Here is a 23,910-nt window from a genome sequence, read left to right on the forward strand (position 1 = left end):
CTGTCACTCAAGGCACATTTAAGAACACAAATTTTCCTTCCTGCGAGGATAACAAAGCATCGATAACAATACACTAGATACGATGGCATGGCGAGAAATTTACGCGTTCTTAACCCGCAGGAAAGCGCCTGGGGGTGTACCATACCCCAAACCTACATAAAAGTAGAATATTCCTAACTTGTGAAACTGAAGTTCTGCGCTGATTTCAGTAGCTGAGTTTCTAGTTGTGGTTGACGTTCAGAAGAGCTTTTTCTTTGCCTGTGTGTTTCAGAAAAAGATTTATCGGTATTTTTTTGGAACCGGGGTATGACACATCCCACGCGTCTGTCCGCGTAGTGTTTTTCTGACTGAATATTTAGTTTAGAAATTTAGATATAGAGTGTAAGAGTAAATATTTCTACTCGCAAGTAATTTTAAAGTACTTGACATTAAATTTACTTAAAAATTTTTAACTGCATTATGGTAAAAAGAATGACTCCCTATGAATTGGAGATGCAACGTCTGTGAGATTTATTAGAAATATTTGAAAGCGATGAAGATTGCATTTCGGAAATTAAAGATGAAACTAGGAATATTTTCTACACTGTTTTGGTTTCGAAAAAGACAAAACATTAATTCCTGATGTTCCTAAAAAAGGAAAAACTGTTTTTATGCTTTCAACATTATATAACGATCATACTATAGATGATAATATTGGAGAAAATAAAACGTCAGGAATTATATGTTTTTATAATATGATTAAAGGAGCAGTGGATATGGGGGATGAAATGTCAGCCAATTATTCAATTGTCAAAATAACAAGGAGGTGGCCAATGGTAATTTTCTTTCCTGCACTGAATGTTGCTGTAATAAATACTTGAATTATATTACATTCAACTGCTAATCCACCAACCAGAAACAGAAGTCTGTTTTTGCAGGACTTAGCATTACAATTAATGAAAAAAAGTATTGAACAAAGATCAGAGATTAATACTTTACCAAGAAACTGACGTATTGCATGCAAAACAAAAGCAGGAGTTTCGACGAAGAATTAAAACGAATACATGAAATTCGAAACAACTAAGTACGAAAGATGTGATAAATTTTTTGCCCTCGCGCCAAGGACAGAAGAACGTGAATGCAATGTTTAAAATGTGAAAGCATTCTGTGCCAAGAACACATGAATGTATTTCGTTCAAAGTGTGAAGAAATAAAATAAGCATTTTGTATTAGAGATGCAATGAAACTTAGAGGCATGATGTTTATTTTTTTATTATTTTCATTTATCTTAATTTTAACTCTAAGATTATTTTGGAAATTAATTTTTTGAAACCCAATTATTATTCACGTATTTATAATACACGAGAACAAGAAAAACAGCTTTAAAACTAAATCAAACTATTTTTATCGTATTTTAAATATTGGGGTATGTGATACCCCACGTGCCCACTCTAGTAACTTTTCTTGGTGCGACTTCCGCCGGGTTATACAAACTCCCCAAAATTTATTGCCCTTCCTAAAGGGAAAGGTGTCCGCATGTGAGTGAAGGGACTTTACTTGAACGTCTCATGTTCTCACGAGTTCGTATTTTCAGGGAAATAGAGTATTGCAAAGTCTGCTTATTGTTAAACTAAAATGTTACGAATTCCATTTTTTTTCCCTTGAAATTGTGGTTCTCTTTTATAAAAAGAAGTACCGGATCTCATCTTATTTAGGGGTCCGGTGCGCTCCGGCTAGAATTGTAATTTATCTTAAAAATTGAGAAGTATCTTAAAAATTGAGAAGTTCCGTGCTCCGGCGGAATTTAAGCACTGATCCGAAATGCTTTATTTAGATCTATTCTCTCTGGAGCATTAGTGTAATCATACTTTCCTCAATGCAAAATTTTTGAAATTGGCATAAAATACTTGGCGTAATCATACTTTCCTCATTGCAAAATTTTTGAAATTGGCATAAAATACTTGGCGTAATCATACTTTCCTCATTGCAAAATTTTTGAAATTGGCATAAAATACTTGGCGTAATCATGGTGTAAATTATGACAAACAGATATTTATGAAATATTTGGCAAAAAATGATTAAATTAAATTTTTATACACCTTCTTTAATTAATTTTTTATACTAATTATTTAATAAAATGCTTAAATTTTTCATTTATGGAAGGACCTTTCTTATTCGAAGAATGTTTGTACAAGGAATATCTAAGATCATTGCCTTTTGTTTGCATTAAACTTTTACAAAATGATTGAAAATTTGCATAAGGTTAGATACCACGGGCATTGAAACCAGACAAAAGTAATCAACGCGGTTCCATTGCTAAAAATAAAGAAATGATACAGTGGATGGACAAAAATATGGAAAAACCTTGTGAAATGCATGTTTGAAAAGAAAGATTGATTTTAATGAAATATGTAGGTGGCGCTGACGTTTTTGACTACTGTACCACCTATACAACTTCGTAAGTGTGCTAAACAGTTCAGTTGTTGTCGGAGTACTGTTATGTGAGGTTGTCATTGCATTATGTCAGAGTTAACAGACTTCGAACGTGGGCAAATTGTTGGAGCACGTATGGTAGGTGCTTCCGTAAGCAAGGTAGCCGAGGTGTTTAGTGTTTCAAGAGGTACTCTATCGAAGATTTATTCCGCATATTTGAAAAGCGGAAAAACATCATCTGCTAAATCACAGCGCGGACGAAAGTGTGTCCTGAGTGATCGTGACAGACGATCATCAAGGGCAATTGTGACGAAAAATAAGAAGACTACAGCTGCAAAAGTTACTGCTGAAATGAATATTGTGTTACCGAACCCCGTGAGTACCAAATCAATTAGAAGGGAGCTTCATAAACAGAGAATTGCTGGCCGTGCTGCAATCGAGAAGCCACTCATCAGTGATGCTAATGCCCGTAACAGGAAAAGGTGGTGTTTAAGTCATAAAGCCTGGACTATAGAGCAGTGGAAGCGAGTAATATGGACTGACGAGTCTTCTTTCACATTGTTTCCCACTTCTGGCCGAGTTTACGTCTGGAGAACGCCATCTCAAGATTATAATACAGACTGCTTGTTGCCAAGAGTGAAACATGCGGGGGTTCTGTTATGGTTTGGGCAGCCATATCGTGGTTCTCTGCTAGCCCATGATAACTGTGTCAGGGCACATGACTGCCAAGGCTTATGTGAACATTTTGGCCGATCAAGTTCATCCCATGGTACAAACTTTGTTCCCCGATGATGATGGTGTCTTCCAAGACGACAAAGCCCCTGTTCACACAGCTCACATTGTCCAGGACTGGTTTTCTGAGTACGAGGATGAGTTGTCCCATCTCCCCTGGCCACAACAGTCACCAGACCTGAATATTATCGAACCTTTGTGGTCTACATTGGAACGGAAAGCGCGTTCTCGTTATCCACCGCCAACATCGTTATCTGAACTTGCCACCGTTTTGCAGGAAGAATGGTATAATATTCCCTTGGCAAACATACAGGAACTGTATTTATCCATTCCGAGAAGACTGCAAGCTGTTTTGGATGCCAACGGGTTTCCCACACCATATTAAGCATAGAAACATGTTTTTTAAAGGTGTTTCCATATTTTTGTCCAACCCCTGTAGATGAATATTTAACATTTTTATTACACTTCGAAAGAATTAATATTTATTTTTTAACCTTCCAAACGCAGACACGATGTAAACAATATTATTCTTCGGCAATTTTTAAAATGATGTGTACAATAAACAGATGATATATTCAGAAAATGAGTTCCTTTAACATATTTAGGGTTCTCAGTTGATAATTGCTGATTACAAAAATTAAGATGCTTAATTTTGCCGAAATTAAGGGGACTCATACACCTTAAACCTCATAAGAGCTTCGAATATGTGACTGTTGCAAGAATTGAGATAACTTATTTATTTTAAAAGCAATTACTTCCAACTTTTTACAGCTTATTACATAATATAGCTGCTTTCTGAAATAGTAATAAAAACGTTTGTGTTGCCACAACTATTTTTATAATTTAATCCGCTTTGCGAAACATTTTCCCTCATGTTTCCACCTTGAGCGTACTGTTTAAAACATTTAATTACATATTTAATATATAGCACTTATAACATTTGGAAACTGCTGTGAACCAAAAATTCTAAGAATTTCTTGTTAAATTTTTATTTTATTTGGAGTTGTGCTTATAAAATGTATTTTATTAAAAAAATCTGTAATGTCTTCGTCCATAATTTTTTTTAATATTAAAATAATTATCAGATTTTTGGTAAACAGAATAGAAAACATTGCCCAAATAAAGAATTCCATCAAATTCCAAGTATGTAGCATTAGCCATTTTTAAAATATCACGCGCGTAATTTAGAAACATGGCGATACATTTTGTTACAAAGCGAATTAAATTACAAAAATATATGTGGCAACACAAACTTTCTGGTTACTAGTTTCCAAAGCAGCTATATTATGTAGTCAGCTGTAAAGAGTTGGAAGCAACTGCTTTAAAATAAATAAAATATCCCAATTCTTGCAACAGTCATATATTTGAAGATCATAAGGGGTTTAAGGTGTATGAGCCCCCTTAAGTCTAAGATATCCTCAAGATGATGGGTAAAATATTTTGAAAGTGCCAGCAAATAGATCCTATCTTATACAATTTTAACTAATTCCGTAGGAAAGATTGCATGCAGTTCATTGGGTTTAATTTAGAAATTGCAAAGACCGTACGCCACTCTACAGAAAAATAGCGCTAAAATGTCTTTAATTATTATATAAAGTAGGCTTTTACGCTGACAATTCATTTTGAAATTCAAGCAAGCTAAAGCATTTTCATGTTTGATAGACTGCGTAATAAAAAATAAAAAAAACTTACCCAGCTTGCAGTTTTTTAAGCTGATCCCTTCGTCGTAATTTAATGGCTCGATGCCTGAGGGCGCAGATGAGAGCGAATACGATGATAGGAAATCCAATGACCGAGGACAAAATGGGAATCACCACTGGACGAGGATCCAAAGACACTGAAAAACAAAGAAATTTCGAGGATCATTAAGGAGGAAGCTATTCAAGACCTCCTTGTGTACCTTATCTACAGAAATTTTGCAAGACTGCTTTTAGAAAACACTTAAGTAAAAATAATGTGCATCACTAACTATAAGTGAGATTCAGAAACAAGTTATTTTGATGTCTAATAGCTGAAGTACACTATATTTAAAAATATATAAATATACATATATATGTAATGATTTCAGTTATTCCAACACATCGTGCGTGAATGGTGAGGCTATTCCATTTCACGTTTTGGCAGATGGTTGACGAAGCTGGGATGATTGCACCACGGAGAAAAATGACGACTCAGGACTTTTCACTTTTAACAGCATATCTTTATTTTATTTTAGAACAGATGATTTTTTCCATATGAAGTTACTCAAATAACTTATTCAGTAATTGAATTATTAGATACGACTGACTGTAATACGTTATAACGTTCTAACAAAGAAAGAGGAGCATAGCGGAGGCGTTAGCAGAACGAAGGCAAGAAGGCATCTGTATAGGAGAACTTATGACGCAGCATTTATGTGAAAGGTTATGTAACAGAGTAGCTTCTAGAAAAATGTAGAAAAACTTATGACGCAGCATTTATATGAGGAGTTTATGTAATAGGCGCGAATGTTCTAGAAGGTACTGCTCTAGGGGAAAATCCTGAATTGCAGAAAATTAATTAAAGGTTGCTGGTTCGCAAAGAGCAAAGCCATCGTATTTTTTTTTTATATTTTACACACACATATATATATATATATAAAGAAAGGCATATATATATATATATATTTGTAATAATAAAATTCCATAATCAAGAATACACTTAAAATTCTAACTGTATGTTCTTTTCATTTTTAATGGCGATGTTCTCTTATTTAAAAGTACGTGGAATTAAATCCCCAGCCCCGTAGTCAAGTTGTTTTTCCCGCTTTTTCTACATGTAAAATTATAGAATGTTCTGGAAATATTTAAAGCGAACTGGATTGGCTGACGAGGCTGACGTCATTTCTTGGAAGCTCCGCCTTTCCAGAGGCTATAAAAGGACTCGCAAAAGAATATCGGGGCCTTTTTCTTAAATGTCACGATGCAGTAAACTTCATACAAAAAGTTATTAAAAATTCTTTTTTATTTACTCCGGATATCTGATTTTGTAACTGCTATTTCTCCTGAATAGTAATAAATGGATCCTGTTTTTTTTTAAACTTATCGTCTGATAATTTAAGCTACGACTAAAGCTGGTACATCACATTTATATATATATGTGTATATATATATATATATGTTACCGTGAAAGACCGAAATTGGAGAATGTCAACTTTCGCCTCAGGAGAATGTCAACATTCACCAAATACGTCGGTGAAAGATCGAATATTGCATTACATTCTTGTACATTCGGACTCTTACTAGTGTATGCCGACAATCACAGATATGCTGTGGCGCAGGTCGAAAAGAGAGGAGTATATGTACACGCTGTCATTGCAAAAGGAAGTGTTCCACAAATAAGTGCAGTTGTAAAAGCAAGGATCTTTTGTGCAATTCAAAGTGTCATCATAGTTTAAGTTGTTGCAATAAATAAGATTTGAATCACATAATTTAGTAAGTTTTTAACTTCTGTTAATTCCTTTCACATTTTGAATGTGTTGTGTGTTTTAAGTTCTTATGTTCTTCGGAGGAGATGATGCTACTTCACCCCATATTTATATTCGTCTTAAGTGTCTGTTTGTCGCAGATAGTTTATTGGTTGGTTGCGTAACTGTACTAGCCAATGGAGTGAAGTTGCCACGGCACATGGTTGCCGTTTCAATTGAAACGTAGATAATACTTACATAACAGTCTCGTTATGTAGATACGAGACGTCTCGTAATGTAGATCTCGTTATGTAGATATCGTGACGTAGATAATGCAGTCTCAGGGCCAAACGCTTAAGCGTGTTGGCATTTTACCTGAGCCTGCATTTGGACACGGTCAACTTTACGTTGCCTGTTCAAGAGTTCGTGAAAGAACGGACGTAATATTAAAAATAATGGACACGAGACGTCTCGTTATGTAGATCTCGTTAAGTAGATATCGTGACGTAGATAATGCAGTCTCAAGGCCAAACGCTTAAGCGTGTTGGCATTTTACCTGAGCCTGCATTTGGACACGATCAACTTTACGTTGCCTGTTCAAGAGTTCGTAAAAGAACGGACGTAAAATTAAAAATAATGGACACGAGACGTCTCGTTACGTAGATCTTGTTAAGTAGATATCGTGACGTAGATAATGCAGTCTCAGGGCCAAACGCTTAAGCGTTTCGTGAAAGAACGGAGGTAATATTAAAAATAATGGACACGAGACGTCTCGTTATGTAGATCTCGTGACGTAGATAATACAGTCTCAGGGCCAAACGCTTAAGCGTGTTGGCATTTTACCTGAGCCTGCATTTGGACACGGTCAACTTTACGTTGCCTGTTCAAGAGTTCGTGAAAGAACGGACGTAAAATTAAAAATAATGGATGGTCTTCTGCAAGGCGAGCTATAAAATGATGGAAAGATCTACACAATAAATGTTGTGTACAAAGAGATCTTTGACATGTGAATTAACATTTTATTACTTAAAATCACATTTATTGATTGATCTAGCGGTGGCTGTTAAGAAATGTACGGCCAGTGGTTTCCTTCATTGCACTCTACTTTAAGCAATTAAGCAAGTAGAAGGAAGAAACCCCGTGGGGCAGTAAGCAAAGGGGCGTTCTCGCCGCCTGCCCTCGGTAATTCAGTTTGAATTAGCAGACACCTTTGCACAAATCATTTTAATTACAATTTATAATATCTAGAACAGCAGTCATTTCGCATGACCGCCGGGCTTTCTAGTTATATATAGCTAGTTTAAGGATCATTAGGTCTTAAGTCTGTTTTAATTTTGAATTTTTTTTCATGTTGAACTTTTGCAATAGATGTATATTTTCTTATAGTTTAAAAATTCATTTACGATTTATTATCTTATGATCTTTTTTTAACACAGTCATAATTAAAAGCATTACAATCATCATAATGACCATATTTTGATCATAAAGAAAAATATTTGTGACATGATTCTTCCAGTTAAAAGAAACAATATCAGTTTTAAAACTTAATATATTATTTTTAGGAAAAAATGGCATAAAAAGAATATTGAGGACATTTTAAAGAAAAATCTGTATCGTAATTTCAATTTAACACATTAAAAACTCTTTGAGAAATATAAATCTCGCAGTGGCCACTCCCATAAAATAACCTTTTCTGAAACTGGGAAAAATTTCTGGTAACAGGCAACTAAAAAAAAAAAAAAAAAAAAATAACTTTGAATATTTCATTTTACTAGTCCAAGTCATCAAAGAAACGTTCAGGGTTAAAATGTTTACAAATTTATGGAAAGTCAAATTAAAAATAAAAATGCAAATAAAATTTTCTTGTTAAATGAAGCTGTACCTGCTGTTGTCCTCTTCTATAGTATTTAAAAATTAAAACTGAATAAAAACCGTATTTCGTTAAAAAAAAATCGGCGTTTGTTTCCACAGTTTTTGAACTTATAATGATAGAAACAGGAAAACAAAGAAGTTAAAAAAAAAAAAAAAAAAAAAAACCCTGAAAGTTTTCAGATTTTATATTACGCCCAAAGAGGCTTTTTTTAATGTTTTGTGTCACCTTCATTTATTAAATCTCATGTTCTTCCCGCGTCAACCATAAAAATTAATCCAACAGTAATATCACAAAATAATTTAAAAAGAGTATATCTTTAGAATTTCCGATACACAATCTCGAGCGTTGGAGTTTCTTTCGTACAGTGTTGCCATTGCTCGTTTTGAAATCGTTGAGTATCTTAAACAAAAACTCAAATGCTTTACAAAATATGAAATCGATAATAAAACAAATTCCAAATTTGGGCTTACAGATGACCATATTCGAGTGGAAAATTACGCTATTCAAAATTGGATAGTTCTAGGTACCGTTGTTTTACCAAAATACAAGAAACATACATACATTTATGCAGATTCTTCGTTATTTAATTTCTTTAAATATAATACAGGGCCCTAATATTTGGTGGCAACAATTTGAAAAGTGAAACTACGTTTATAGTGTAGCATCACAAAATGCCAAAACGAAATTTGGCTAATAAAAACGTGTATTATTGTTTAAAAAAATTGAGAAGTGTATTAAAATATACCTATATTACGGATTTAATTTATTCAGGTAAAATGCTTTTTAAATGATCAATTTGTGCTCAACTGTTTCCACAGTTTCGAACTTTTACTGATAATCACTTATAGTTATGCTAGGGATGGGCAAACTACGGCCCGACTGAAGTTTCTATCCGGCCCGCGGATATAATTTTAATTTGCCGGTCCGAGGCAAATTAAAAGTCACGTTCGTACGGTGTTCGTATGGATTTGGAGTGAATAATGACGACACTACTTGATGGAAGTATCGAAACACACTTTATTAGCCTGTATCGTCAGGACAGCTCCAAAACACGTTTTACATTAGTCGATGAACTACTATAAACACGCTGACACGATCAGCGACACAGCCTTCAGGTTATCAGGCTATCAAGGTGAAGATAGCTTCCTGCAAAGCACCCGACGCTGCTTTCTGGAGTACAGCTCCCGACTCTGCTCGGTCGTTCTCGGAACTCCACGTACTCTCGAGACTCTCCACGCTACAACTCGCGATGCACTCGACGACACACGAGCACAGCTCCCGACTCTTCGGTTCAGTCGTTCCCGCAGCGCAACACGCTCTCTCGACGATGCACTAACCGCGATATACTAACAGACTCTTTCGGTGCACTCGACGACCCACTTGGCACTCGCTGCCTGGCTGTCAACTCGATCGACTCCGCAGGGATTGACTCGCTAGGCGAGACACCAACTCGATACTAACTATCGTGCAATCTCGAAGACGAGGCACTCCTCCGACTCGCCCTCTCGACGACGCATACACACTCTGACTGCGGACCAGCAAGGTTTCTATAGCTTTCTGCTCATGTTCGAGAACAATCTGGGCTAAATCGGTAAGAATTCGTTCCAGAAAGTTCTCCAACCGTTCATAGTATATCGCCAATTTTGTCGCCAAATATCGCCAAATGGGCGATTTCTCGCCAAATGTTGCAATCCTGGCTTCCCTTGCCATTTTATGGCAACCCTAAAACTGCTTTGCGGGGAAGCTATCTTACTGCGCCTTTACATTTCGTAACAATATATTGTATATCCATCTCCTTTTCTACCTTGTTTAAATTTTTTTCCCTTCCTTTTTTTCAAAGGACTGATGATATTTTTACTTTTTACTGATACATTCTATTTTTACTGATATATTCTTTTTTGTTCTACAAAACATAAATCGACGGAAATAGCAAGAACAGACAGCTTTCAATCGGTAAAGTGTTAAAAGCGGAAATTCTTTGTTAGTTATAGCTGTAGATTAGCGCCAACAAGCGGTATCTCTTTCTCTGGCAGGTGTATGGGAATCGAATATAGGCGAATTAGATCTCTTAGAAAAAACTTAATCTTAACTTAAGGATACTCATACATCTTAAAACCCATAAGATGTTCGAATATGTGACTGTTGCAAGAATTGGGATAACTTATTTATTTTAAAAGCAATTACTACCAACTTTTACAGCTGACTACATAATATAGCTGCTTTCTGAAATAGTAATCAGAAAGTTTGTGTTGCCACAAATATTTTTATAATTTAATCCGCTTTGTGACAACATTTTTCGTCATGTTTCCAACTTGCGCGCACAGTTTAAAACATTCTGTTTCATAATTTAATTCCATATTTATTATATAGCTTTTATAACATTTGGAAACTACTCTGAACCTAAAATTCTAAAAATTTCATGCTCAATTTTTATTTTATTTTGAGTTGAGATTATAAAATATATTTTATTAACAAATTTTGTAATGTTTTCGTCCATAAAATTTTTCAATATTAAAATATTCATCAGACTGTTGGTTTAGTTAGAAAATAGTGCCCATATAAAGAATTCCATCCAATTTCAAGCATGTACCATTAGCCATTTTTAAAATATCATGCGCGCAAGTTGGAAACATGGCGAAATATTTTGTCACAAAGAGGATTAAATTACAAAAATATTTGTGTCAACACAAATGTTCTGGTTACTAGTTTCTAAAGCAGCTATATTTATGTAGTCAGCTGTAAAAAGTTGGAAGTAATTGCTTTTAAAATAAATAAAATATCCAAATTCTTCCAACAGTCACATATTCGAAGATCATGAGGGGTTTAAGATGTATGAGTCCCCTTAATTATCTTAACTTAAAACTTACTCTGTTTGCTGGGCCTCTAGCTAAGAACGACTTGTCTCATTTCCCGAAGTTAAATTCAGTAAATGAATATTCGATCAGTAAATTAAGAGAAGCTTAAACATTTTGAAGACGGCTTGAAAAAACTGCACTATGAGTTCGAATGCAGCTTTCAGTGCCATTCAAACAGAACTCGATATTTTTACCATGGCTTTCAATGTAAATTGTGAAGCAGTGAGGTCATATTTGCAGCTTGAATTAATTGATTTGCAATCTAACAATCATCTCAAGCAGCTGTTTCTAAACATGCCGAAGTTTGAGTTTTACAAATCATTATCGAAAGTAAGTTTGTAGAGTCATTAGGTTAATTGGAAGCAGAAAGGATGAAAAATATGCAACCGACTTCGCCGGGAATCGAACCACGGACCTCTGGAATACCGGCCCAGCGTGCTACCGTTACACCACGAAGGACGCTAGGAAAGTGAGAGAAATACCTTATAAGTTTTCCAAATTTAATATCTCACACCCAGAAAATCAGTGCTATGTTTGCTTCATCTTATATACGTGAACAAGTGTCTTCAACTATAAACCTTGGAAAGAATTATTTGAGAAGTAGACCTGACAGATGAACATTTAGCCTCCTTTCTAAGAATCAGTACATCTCATTTCGAACGTCAATATAAGCAACTTTAAAAAATGAAATCGCAATTTCATTCATCTCATTGATATGTTTAACTTGTAATAATTGTATATTGTTTTTAAAATTTTAGAAAAACTCATTAGTCCGCCAAACGTTTTTCTTTCGATTTTAGACCCTCGACTTAAAACGTTTGCCCCTCCCTTAGTTATGCTGTCTGATCACCTTCAAAGAAATCCGAAAGCCAGAATAGTGAATGATTATTTTAGGAAATTTTCATTGCATGCATAATAGAATAACCAAAAGAAAAAATAATTTTTATTATTCTTCAGGGTGTGGTACAGTTTCTCGTTATAATTCCTTTATTTATTGCATAATTAATTTTAACTCGGATGGTGCGAGTCAAGAATGACATTTTCGTGTAATAACGGTTTTATGTGCCGGAGGCCATAACATATGTATGTTACACTGAAACACAGAAATCTGGAGAATGTCGACTTTCACCGGTGAATTTGAACATTCACATAGTCGCTTGGTGTATGTCCGAAATATTTTCCAAATACTCTTATTTCTGACTTACACCGGTGAATGTCGACATTCACCATGTACTAATGGTGAATGTTGAACATATAACAATATTATATTTCCTTCTTCGTAATTCATTCACCAAAAAACGCACTTGAGACATAAAATAAGAACTTCCGAATATAAGAACTTAAAACTCGAAGTACATTCAAAATGAGAAAGGAAAATAATAGAAGTTAAAAACTTACTTAATTATACAGAACGTTTTAAATGAGGAAATAAAGTAATAGTAATCAAAAACTTACTAAATTATGTGATTCTAATCTTATTTATTGCAACAACTTTATACACTTTATGACCCTGTTTTCGACCTACACCAGAGCATATCTGTGATTGTCGACATACACCAGTGAGGGTCCGAATGTACAAGAATGTAAAGCAATATTCGATCTTTCACCGACGTATTTGGTGAATGTTGACATTCTCCGGTGAATGTCGACATTCTCCAATTTCAGTCTTTCACGGTAACAGATACACATCAAGAAAGTGAAGTCATTGATCTTGAAAGAAAATCCACGGACGGCAGAGATCGATTGCAACTCAAAATATGTGACACTTTGAGTAAAACCATTAATAAAGAACTGGAATTTTTAAAAAAGGGTCTAAGGTTTACTTGCTTTTTCCAAAGAAAAACAAATTCTAGGAAGCTGTAAAACACCTAGATGCTAAAATATTCAAATTTTTGAGACATAAAATAAGAACTTCCGAATATAAGAACTTAAAACACAAATTACATTCAAAATGAGAAAGGAAAATAATAGAAGTTAAAAACTTACTTAATTATACAGAACGGTTTAAATGAGGAAATAAAGTAATAGTAATCAAAAACTTACCAAATTATGTGATTCAAATCTTATTTATTGCAACAACTTAAACTATTATGACACTTTGAATTGCACAAGAGGCCCTTGCTTTTACAACTGCATTTATTTCTGGAACACTTCCTTTTGGAATGGCAGCGTGTACATATACTCCTCTCTTTTCGACCTACACCACAGCATATCTGTGATTGTCGACATACACCGGTGAGGGTCCGAATGTACAAGAATGTAAAGAAATATTCGATCTTTCACCGATCTTTCTCCGGTGAAAGTCGATATTCTACAATTTCGGTCTTTCACGGCAACTTGTATATATCATGAGACATCGTAATTTTCAGGGCGCTCAGGTTTCCCATACATTGCACTGTAATCTTTTACGAAAATAACTCATGAAAGTCTGTAAAAAAGTCAATGTTAAACTTCGTTAGAATCATTTAGAATAATGGCCTGATCTTCGAGCGACATGAAATGTCGTGCTTGAGATATCTTCTAAAGAATCCGACAAAATTTTATAGTATATGGCTTCTATAGAGTTATGTATCAAAATACACTAGAGATATATGTAGAAATATTTGAGAGATTTTTGCAAAGATTCTATAAAATGCATTATAAAGTTTGTAAAGGCGCGACATATAGAATCGTATGTGTAGAATCACTAATACAATTTTGAAAATTTTGAAAATATCAGGTACAGATTGTTGAAACGCGCTTTACTTCTCAAGCATTCTATAATCCTTTTCTTACTTTAAATTTTTGTAAAAGATTTAGAATAGATTCTAAATTTTATAGTAAATCTATAAAAGATTTAGCGTAGAAGTAGTAGTAAAAGTTGCTGAGTATTTAAAAGCATTATAAATTCCCCAGAAAATTTCTTTTCGGATTAAATTCGTATATTTATAAATAGAATGACCCATTACGAAAAACTTTTATAGAGACTGAGAGAATCCTGCAAAAATTCCTATAGGATGTTGTAGTCAATCTTGTATCAAAATGATTCTCCGCAAAGTTCTAAAGCAATTTTATAAAGCCTTTATAGAATAGTATTCTATAGAAATGTTTATATGCAATGAAAGTGGACATCGCTAACGAATAATAAGATGGAAGAAGAAAAGGAGAAAAAACCTGCTCGTAAATATTTATTGAACGTGATGTATAGAGAATTGTGAGAAAAGAGAAATATTATTAACTTCATAACGCTTACCTCTCATGTTGCTACTATTAATTATTGTAACTTTATTAATGATAATATTCGAAAAGAAGCATGCACTACAGCTTAAAAACTGAGGAGTACTTAAGCAGAATCATACACCTTAAAACACATAAAAATCTTCGAATATGTGACTGTTGCAAATATTGGGATAACTTATTTATTTTAAAAGCAATTATTTCCATCTTTTTTACAGCTGACTCCATAATATAGCTGCTTTCTGAAATAGTCATCAGAACGTTTGTGTTGCCACAAATAGTTTTATAATTTAAGCCTCTTTGTTACAAAAGTTTTCGTCATGTTTCCACCTTGCGCTTACAGTTTAAAACATTCTGTCGCATAATTTAGTACCATATTTAATATATAACATTTGGAAACTACTGTGAACCAAAAATTCTAAGAATTTCATGTTCAATTTTCTTTTTTTGAGTTGAGTTTTTTTTAATAAAATGTATTTTATTAAAAAAATCTGCAACGTTTTCCTGCATAAAATGTGTTAATATTAAAATATTCATCCGACTTTTGGTTTAGTTAGAAAATAGTGCCCATATAAAGAATTCCATAAAATTTCAAGTTTGTACACTGCTCAAAAAAAAAAAAAAAAAAAAAAAAAAAGGGCATTTCTATATCTCCCGTTCTACTTGGCCGATTCACGAAATTCAAATTGCGTTCTTCATGCCGCGAAAGCGCGACTTAGGATATATATTAGACTTATATATAGCAATATTCTAACATAGGAATTTTGACACAAAATCAGACTTTTTTGAAATAACATACCAATTATTTTACATATTTCGATTCTACCACTCAAATTATGCCTAAATATTAAATTTTGTAAAATTTAGTGCGAAATTTATGGAGAAATTCAACAATTTATGTTGGCGCTTTTTATTCAATTTGCGCCAAAATTAATTCACTTGGCGAACTTCTTAATATGTGGCAACCTATTTTCATTTCCATTTTTATATAGTGCGTAAGAGGAAAAAAAGACCCAATGATTCCTTCTTTCAAATAATGTTCTTTATCTTATATTTTTAATTATAATTGTTATAAACTTTAAGCAATTTTTTTCTTTTTCGAATTTATTTTAATTGTTTACGTTGCATCGTTTCTTTCGAATAACTGTTTTAAAAATTTCTATTTACTCATTCGAACTGCGTAGTTTAAATCAAAGGTGCAACGTTTATTTTTATTTTTTTTTTTCAAATAGTTTTCTTTATACTATATGTTTAGTCATAGTTACTATTTTAGGTAATTTTTAAATTTTTAGACTTTTGTTCTAATTCTTAGTGTTGCATTGTCTCTTCAGATAATTATTTTAAAATTTTCTATTTATTCATTCGAACTGAGCATTTTAAATATATTTATTAATACAAATTTTCCAGAATTTGATTTTATTTATTTGAATTGCGTTTCTTTCGTAAGAATACTTTGTAACCCAGACTACGATGCGTTTGAAAACTGCATATATTAAAAGAGAAATTACAGTAAAGCACGGCTAACACACCTTTCAATGTTCCGTTCAGAAATGATATATATAAATAAGAGAGATGTATAACCGACATTTTAACTTAGGATGACTTGCATACACTGCTTTAAGCAGTTTTATCATTGTGCCCATTGCTTTACACAATTTTATCCTACATTTGGTTTCTTAAATGTTATTCATATTTTAGTCAAATATTTTATTTTTGAAATCGTAAGAATCAAATATCATAAGATTAAAAAAAGTTTTAAATTAAAAAAAAAAAAAAAATACAAATACTAAATTTTACCGTAAAATGTATTTTTTCTTCAGGAATTCTACTTTATTCTTGCTCTTTTTCTTCATTCTACTTTATTCTTGCTCTTTTTCTTTAGGCATTCCGCAAGTATATTAAAAAGTATCCAAATTTTCGAAATATCTTGATATTTCTGACAATCATTTTAAATAAAGTTATCGCCTTCCATTTCATAAAGGCCCACAAACGGCCGAGCGGTAAAGTCGCTGAACACTGATAGTTCACTCCGGGATTCGAATCCCGGTAAACAGGCTGGTTGCATGGGCGTTTTCGTGGATTTTCTCATGTGTATCGTGTATGCCAGCTGATTTCCCTTAGAAAGTTCTTCACAAAGGCATCCTTCCTTTTAGGCAGATAGCCCTGCTTTGACGTAACTTAATAATTCAGTTCAATCCATTTCATCAGTATTTGGTCAGAGCCTTTGTCAGACTTTACGGGCTAAACATTTTGAAGGTATGAGATGAAAGGAAAGACTGGTTTCATCAAGAGGTTTTGGTTTATTTAATTATGACAAAGCACACTAGGGCTATTTGCCTAAGGGAAGGGATGCCTTCGAGGAGGACTTTCTAAGGGAAACTGGCTCGTATACACGTTACACATGGGGAAAATCACGAAAACGGCCATGCAGCTAGCCCGTTCGCGGGAACCGAACCTCCTACCGAACTACCAGTGTTCAGCGACTTTACCGCTCGGCCGTTGTTTCATCAGGAGGGAAAAAACGTCTTTAGGTGACATCCACACACATCACTGGATAAACTCCTGAATCTTCAAATAACTCGATTGAGAAATCATGGGATTCTCCGTTTATGATACGATATGATGTTCTATAACGTAATTTAAATTTATACAACCATATAGTCCAAAACCAGTCGCTCTTCACTTTAATCTGCAATGATATCGTTTTTGTCTTTTCTGTTAACCACAAGCTCAATTGATGGCATTTGCGGTGTACGCGTCCAAGCGTTTTCTCTTTCAACACCTAAATTCTTTGAAGTATCCTGAAAGTATCTTCAAAAGCTTTCAATTTTTTGAAACATCTTGGTATGTCTGACAGCCAAATTTCCCAACAAATTTTTGCTTACTTTTCTCCCTAATTTTCTTCTTTCCTTCTACAGTTATTTTCAGTGCTCACACTATCAGGTTCAATGTTCCGTCTTATTTTCTTCGGGAACATGCAAGGACCTGACTCGGAACAGAGAGCTTACTAAAGCTATGTTCAGTAACTGTGGGAAGTAGACAGGATACACAAGAAGGGTATACAAAACCCTTTATTTTTCTCTATTTACAATAATTTTCGTACTTCGGAATACAAAGACCCACTACTTGCGGTCTAAACGTAAAAATATAAAAATATAACTAAACTCTAACTTGACTTTGAAATAATAAACGTGGAAGATTGGCCTTATATTAACAGGAAGCCGTATGTAGTACAGAGAACTGTTAACACTACAATACGTTTAAAATTATCAAGAGGATTAAACCTCTGGCCTGGAAGGCAACCAGCAACTGAGTAAAACTTCTAAGGCAAGCGGCCTGCTTCGTCTAACTCCTTCCTCTCTCTCGCTTGGCAAAAAGCCACAACTTAAGTACTTGGCGTTCGCCAGACAAATTTTGCATAAATAAGTTAACGCTTTTAATTCTGGCCGGAAGTAGAAAATAAGAAGTGATAGTAAAGATTTAAAATAAAATAAACGTTAGTAAAACTTAAGATCCTTACAACACAAGAAAATTAAGATTTCTCGATTGCTAGACTTCCATAAATTTTGCATTCTTGTCAATTTTTTTAAAATATGAATTACATGAATTGCGCTTCAAAGTTTAATTTACATGGTGGTTATAATTAAAGTTCCACTTTGAAATGGTCAGAAAAGGAAAACTACCGGACCAAATGTTATCACACTTGGGAATCGTGTAAAGGAGGTTATGGGAATTCATTTTCAGCGGGGAAAAAAAAAAAAAAAAAAAAAAAAAAAAAAAGACTTCAAAAACTCACCACCAGGGTAAAAATGGCGCTGTATGCAATATTGTTAAATGAAATAAGACATGAAAACATCGGTTTAAAATGTGTTTAATCGTGTTACAAAGTATGTTCAATGTAACGTCCAGTATTTTCCGAAAGCAAATTAAATCCTGTTACTGCATCCTCAACAGCAGCTTTTAGCATATCAGGAGGAATGTTACGGACATGTCGGTGTATCACATTTTTCATTTCTGCCAAATTGTTTAGATTATCACCATAAACAGTGCTTTTGAGATAACCCCATAGCCAAAAGTCACAGAGGTTGAGGTCTGGTAGGAAGAGGGGAAGTGTCGACCTATAAAGACGTTCATTCGTGAAATGTTGCCTAAGTAACTGTGCGACACATGTGAGCTGGCACTGCATAAAAATCGTAGTATCTAAAATGTCACGCTACTGCAGTTCATGTATCACGAAACATTTAACATTGACTCTAAGCGAGCTGCAATCACAGTGGTCCAGTTGTCGACTAAGGTTCTCCATCAGTCCATGGCATATCGGCAATTTTGTCGCTAAATGTCGCCAAATGGGCGATTTGTAACCAAGTGTGGCAACCCTACCTTCCCTTGCCATTTTATGGCAGCCCTTAAACTGCTTTGCGGGAAAGCCATCTCACCGCGCCTTTACATTTCGTAACAATATTAATTCTAGTACACAATTCGAAAATTCGAGTTTTGGAATGATTTGAAGATATATTATTGCATGCGTATTGATTCGCAATGGATTGAATGCAATCCGGACCGAAGCTAGGTTAATAAAATTTATTTTACCGGAAGAAATCCTTCACAGTTCTGAAACTTCCCACCAAAATATTCGTAAATTTTCACAGTATGATTGAATACAATCAGCAGTTACACTTCAGATTACTAAGAATGCGAAGCACAACCCAATGTAAAGCGCATCTAAAGAGTGAAGCTAACACGGAGATATCTCAATAGTCCGAAACAACGCTGAACTAAACAACCAGTCTTATATAGCTTTCTGCCACTTCTAAAAATTACTGGAAGGCATATGAGGGCCGGATACGGTTACGCTACGCACCGCACCAATTACAGTTATTCAGTTATAATACGCATTACACTTATGCAGGACCTGACCAAAATGTCGCCAAATGGTAACCGAATTTGGCGAATTCTCGTTAAATTTGGAAACAAAAATGAATCGCCAAAATCATTGCCAGCTTGGCGATATCTCGCTAAAATCAAGCTAACTTAGGGAGACAGCTATTTACTCAAAGTTAAATAGACTTGCTCCTGTATTCTGACTTTTTCAGCCAAGCTTTGCTTCTTTAGATTTTTATGAGACATTATTAAAAAAAATCTGAAGTGTACACCACATGACTTCCTTGCACGGAATAATAAACTATACGCATTTTTTCTTGAATTTCATTTAAATTGATTGGATTGAATTAAATCTACTTCGTCGACAGCGCATACACCACAATAGAATAAATTCACTGTTTAAAATTCACTATATTTGTGTACTATAACGACACTCTGAATGCACAAAATTTATATCATTTGAAAAATTATCGTTCCCACATGTTCTATTCAAATACTATAAAAAAGCTAAAACGATGTATGAAAGAAATTAATCAAACAAAACAGAAAAGAAACAACTTTTCACAGACGATTTAGTATTTCTCATTTAATTAATTCAGATCTCACGTCGCGACAAGGCAAAAATACATAAAAACTCAAAATATCTGCATTAAAAATTACGAAGTAAATCTTAAACACTTATTTCTTCGAAAAAATTCCAGAAAGGATTAAGCATGATTTAATTCGCAATAATAAATGAAGGCGTTATTTTTGTGTTGCGAAGCTTAGTCTCTCTAGATTGGCAACAAATCTACAATTCTGCTGCTTCAAATGTAAACAAATATGTCCGCCATGTTATTTAAAACTTAACCGCACTTAAACAGCTTTTAAATTGTTGAGAACTGCATAATATTGCTTCCAGAATTACGAAAGGCATAAAAACCTTAATCGCAAGATAAAAACAACATAATTCAATCATTTTTAAAGTAAAAAATGTACAATTTACAAACATGTAAGAGTAAAGATACTGAGATCACTGAGCCAGGTAACAGAGCGGATATATATATAAATATATTTATATACGTTTGGTGCGGCCGATTGCAACCAAAATACGAGGTGCACATCTACATGTTATAGCAGTCCTATATACAAAACTTCAACGTTCTGAGGCTACTCGTTTTTGAGTTATGCGAGATACGTACGTAGGTACGTACATACGTTCGTACAGACGCCACGAAAAATTCTCTCCAGAATTAATTTTAAAGCAGTTTTATAATTTTTTTTGGAGGAAAGGTGTCTTTTATTCTGTCCTTACGCACAGACATCAAGCAAAAACATCGTTAAATTGCATTCGATAGCTGTCAAAATGGATATTTTCGTTGAAATATGCTGCCTGGAACTTTTCGCAATTACAATACTTCCTTTTTACTTCGTACAAGGAAGTAAAAAGTCTGAATTTTACACCACATGACTTCCTTGTACGGAATATTAAATTATACGCATTTTTCTTGCATTTCATTTAAACTTATTAGACTGAATTAAATCTTCTTCGTCGACAGCGCATAAACCACAATAGAATAAATGCACTCCTTAAAATTCACTATATTTGTTTACCATACTGGCACTCTGGCGCTAGGTTAACTTAACGGCGTTATATTTCGTTCGTATTATAACTCAGAATGCACAAAATTTATATCATTTGAAGAATTCTATAATCGTTGTCACATGTTCTATTCAAATACTATAATAAATCTAGAACGATGTATAAAAGAAATTAAGTAAACAAAACAAAAAAGAAACAGTTTTTCACAGACGATTCAGTATTTCTCAGTCAAATAATTCGGTCTCACTTCGCAACGACGCAAAAGCACATAAAAACTCAAAATATCTGCATTAAAAATTACGAAGTAAATCTTAAACACTTATTTCCTCGAAAAAATTCCAGAAAGGATTAAGCATGATTTAATTCACAATAATAAATGAAAGTGTTATCTTTGTTGTAGCGAAGCTTAGCCTCTCTAGATTGACAATAAATCTACTATTCTGCTGTTTCAAATGTAAATAAACATGTCATGTTATTTAAAAATTATGCTTAACCGCACTTAAGGGGACTCATACACATTAAAACCCATAAGATGTTCGAATAGGTGACTGTTGCAAGATTTGAAATAACTTATTTATTTTAAAAGAAATTACTACCGATTTTTTACAGCTGACTACATAATATACGAGGGCAATCCCCCCCAAAAAAGGTCTCCTAATTTTTGGGGACGTACAGAAAGTTTTAATACGGTTGTTGGCAACACTGTTGTGAGGGGTGGCTTCTCCGCTACCACATAAACACGCAGGCGCTTCGCTCGGATGCTCAGTCTTGGCTTGGTAGCCATTCGAAATGGTGGTGTGGTGTATTTAATTATGGCAAAGCACACTAGGGCTATCTGCCTAAGAGGAGGGATGCCTTTCGTGGAGGACTTTCTAAGGGAATTTGGCTCGTATACACGTTACACATGGGGAAAACCACGAAAACGCCCATGCAGCCAGCCCGTTCGCGGGATTCGAACCTCGGACCGAACTACCAGTGTTCAGCGACTTTACCGCTCGGCCGCTGGTGGGCCCCCATTCGAAATGGAGCTCCCGATAAACGTTGCCGCCAATTGCGAAGTGCGAGCAGTTATTCGATTTTTTAACGCAAAAGGCGTTAAACCGGTTGAAATTCACCGCCTATTGACGGAAGTGTATGGACAGTCGTGCATGGATGTCAAAAACGTTCGCAAGTGGTGTAGAGAGTTTACAGCAGGTCATACTGAAATTCATGACGAAGAAAGCAGCGGGAGGCCGTCAATTGTCGACGAGACAATCGCGAAAGTTGAGGAACTCAAGCGTAAAGATCGGAGGATCGCTCTGGATGCTATCTGCGTTTTGGTTCCTGAGGTTTCCAGAAGCACCATCCACAGGATTTTAACGGAAAAGTTGCAATATTGGAAGGTGTGTCCAAGATGGGTGCCGCGTATGTTGACAGAAGACCACAAAGGGCAACGGGTTGATTCTTCCCGCGAACTTCTTCGCCGCTATGGAGACGAAAAGGAGAACTTCTTGGACTCGATTCACGCTTCCTGAAGGGCATGGCGGCAAACTGGTATGACATGGGCATTGTACAACTGCCACAGCGTCAACAAAAATGCATTGACCGAAATGGCGATTATGTTGAAAAATAAAGCATTCTTCAATCTTTAAAGTGATGTAGCAATTATAGAAAATAAACGATTCTTTGTATATCTAAAAATATAGGAGACCTTTTTTTTGGATTGCCCTCATAGCTGCTTTCTGAAATAGTAATCAGAAAGTTTGCGTTGCCACAAATATTTTTATAATTTAATCCGCTTTGTGACAACATTTTTCGTCATGTTTCCAACTTGCGCGCACAGTTTAAAACATTCTGTTTCATAATTTAATTCCATATTTAATATATAGCTTTTATAACATTTGGAAACTACTGTGAACCTAAAATTCTAAGAATTTCATGTTAAATTTTTATTTTATTCAGAGTTGAGTTTATAAAATGTACTTTATTAACAAAATTTTTAATTTTTTCGTCCATAAAATTTTTCAGTATTAAAATATTCATCAGATTGTTGGTTCAGTTAGAAAATAGTGCCCACATAAAGATTTCCGTCAAATTTCAAGTATGTTCCATCAGCCATTTTTAAAATATTATGCGCGCAAGGTGGAAACATGGCGAAATATTTTGTCACAAAGAGGATTAAATTACAAAAATATTTGTGGCAACACAAACTTTCTGTTTACTATTTTCCAAAGCCGCTATGTTATGTAGTCAGCTGCAATAAGTTGGAAGTAATTGCTTTTAAAATAAATAAAATATCACAATTCTTGCAACAGTCGCATATTCGAAGAACATGAGGGATTTAAGGTGTATGAGTCCCCTTAAACAGCTTTTAAATTGTCGATAATTCTACAAATATTGCTTGCAGATTTTCTAAAGCATAAAAACCGTAACCGGAAGATAAGAACAACATAATTCAATCATTTTTAAGGCAAAAAATTTACAATTTGCAAACATATAAGAGTAAAGAAACTGAGATCACTGAGCCGGGTAACAGACTGGATATATATATAAACATATTTATATACGTTTGGTGCGGCCGATTGCAACCAAAATACGAGGTGCAGATCTACATGTTATAGCAGTCCTATGTACAAAATTTCAACGTTCTGAGGCTACGCGTTTTTGAGTTATGCGAGATACGTACGTACATACGTTCGTACGAACGCCACGAAAAATTCTCTTCAGAATTTATTTTAAAGCAGGTTTATAATTTCTTTTGGTGGAAAAGAGTCTTTTATTGTATCATTACGTACAGATGTCACGCGAAAACATCGTTAAATTGCATGCGATAGCGGTCAAAATGAATATTTTCTTTGAAATGCGCTGCCTGAAACTATTCGCGATTACAATACTTCCTTTTTACTTCGTACAAGGAAGTAAAAAACGTACAATTTCGCAAAAATTATTAACCTAT

General features: G+C 34.4%; 1 protein-coding gene across 2 annotated transcripts in view; it reads right to left on the reverse strand.

The window, feature by feature from the left end:
* Positions 1-23,910, reverse strand: part of LOC146995570 (uncharacterized) — a 790,646-nt gene that overhangs the window by 245,363 nt on the left and 521,373 nt on the right. For both annotated transcript variants that reach the window (XM_085824394.1, XM_085824395.1), the window contains exon 3: positions 4,837-4,981. In XM_085824394.1, coding sequence (XP_085680520.1) covers positions 4,837-4,981 — 145 coding nt within the window. The remainder of the gene's footprint in view (positions 1-4,836; positions 4,982-23,910) is intronic.

This window comes from Stegodyphus dumicola, chromosome 9, assembly GCF_044657685.1.
Source record: "Stegodyphus dumicola isolate Sdum_Otavi_A_Nest chromosome 9, ASM4465768v1".
Classification (NCBI taxonomy): Eukaryota; Metazoa; Arthropoda; class Arachnida; order Araneae; family Eresidae; genus Stegodyphus; species Stegodyphus dumicola.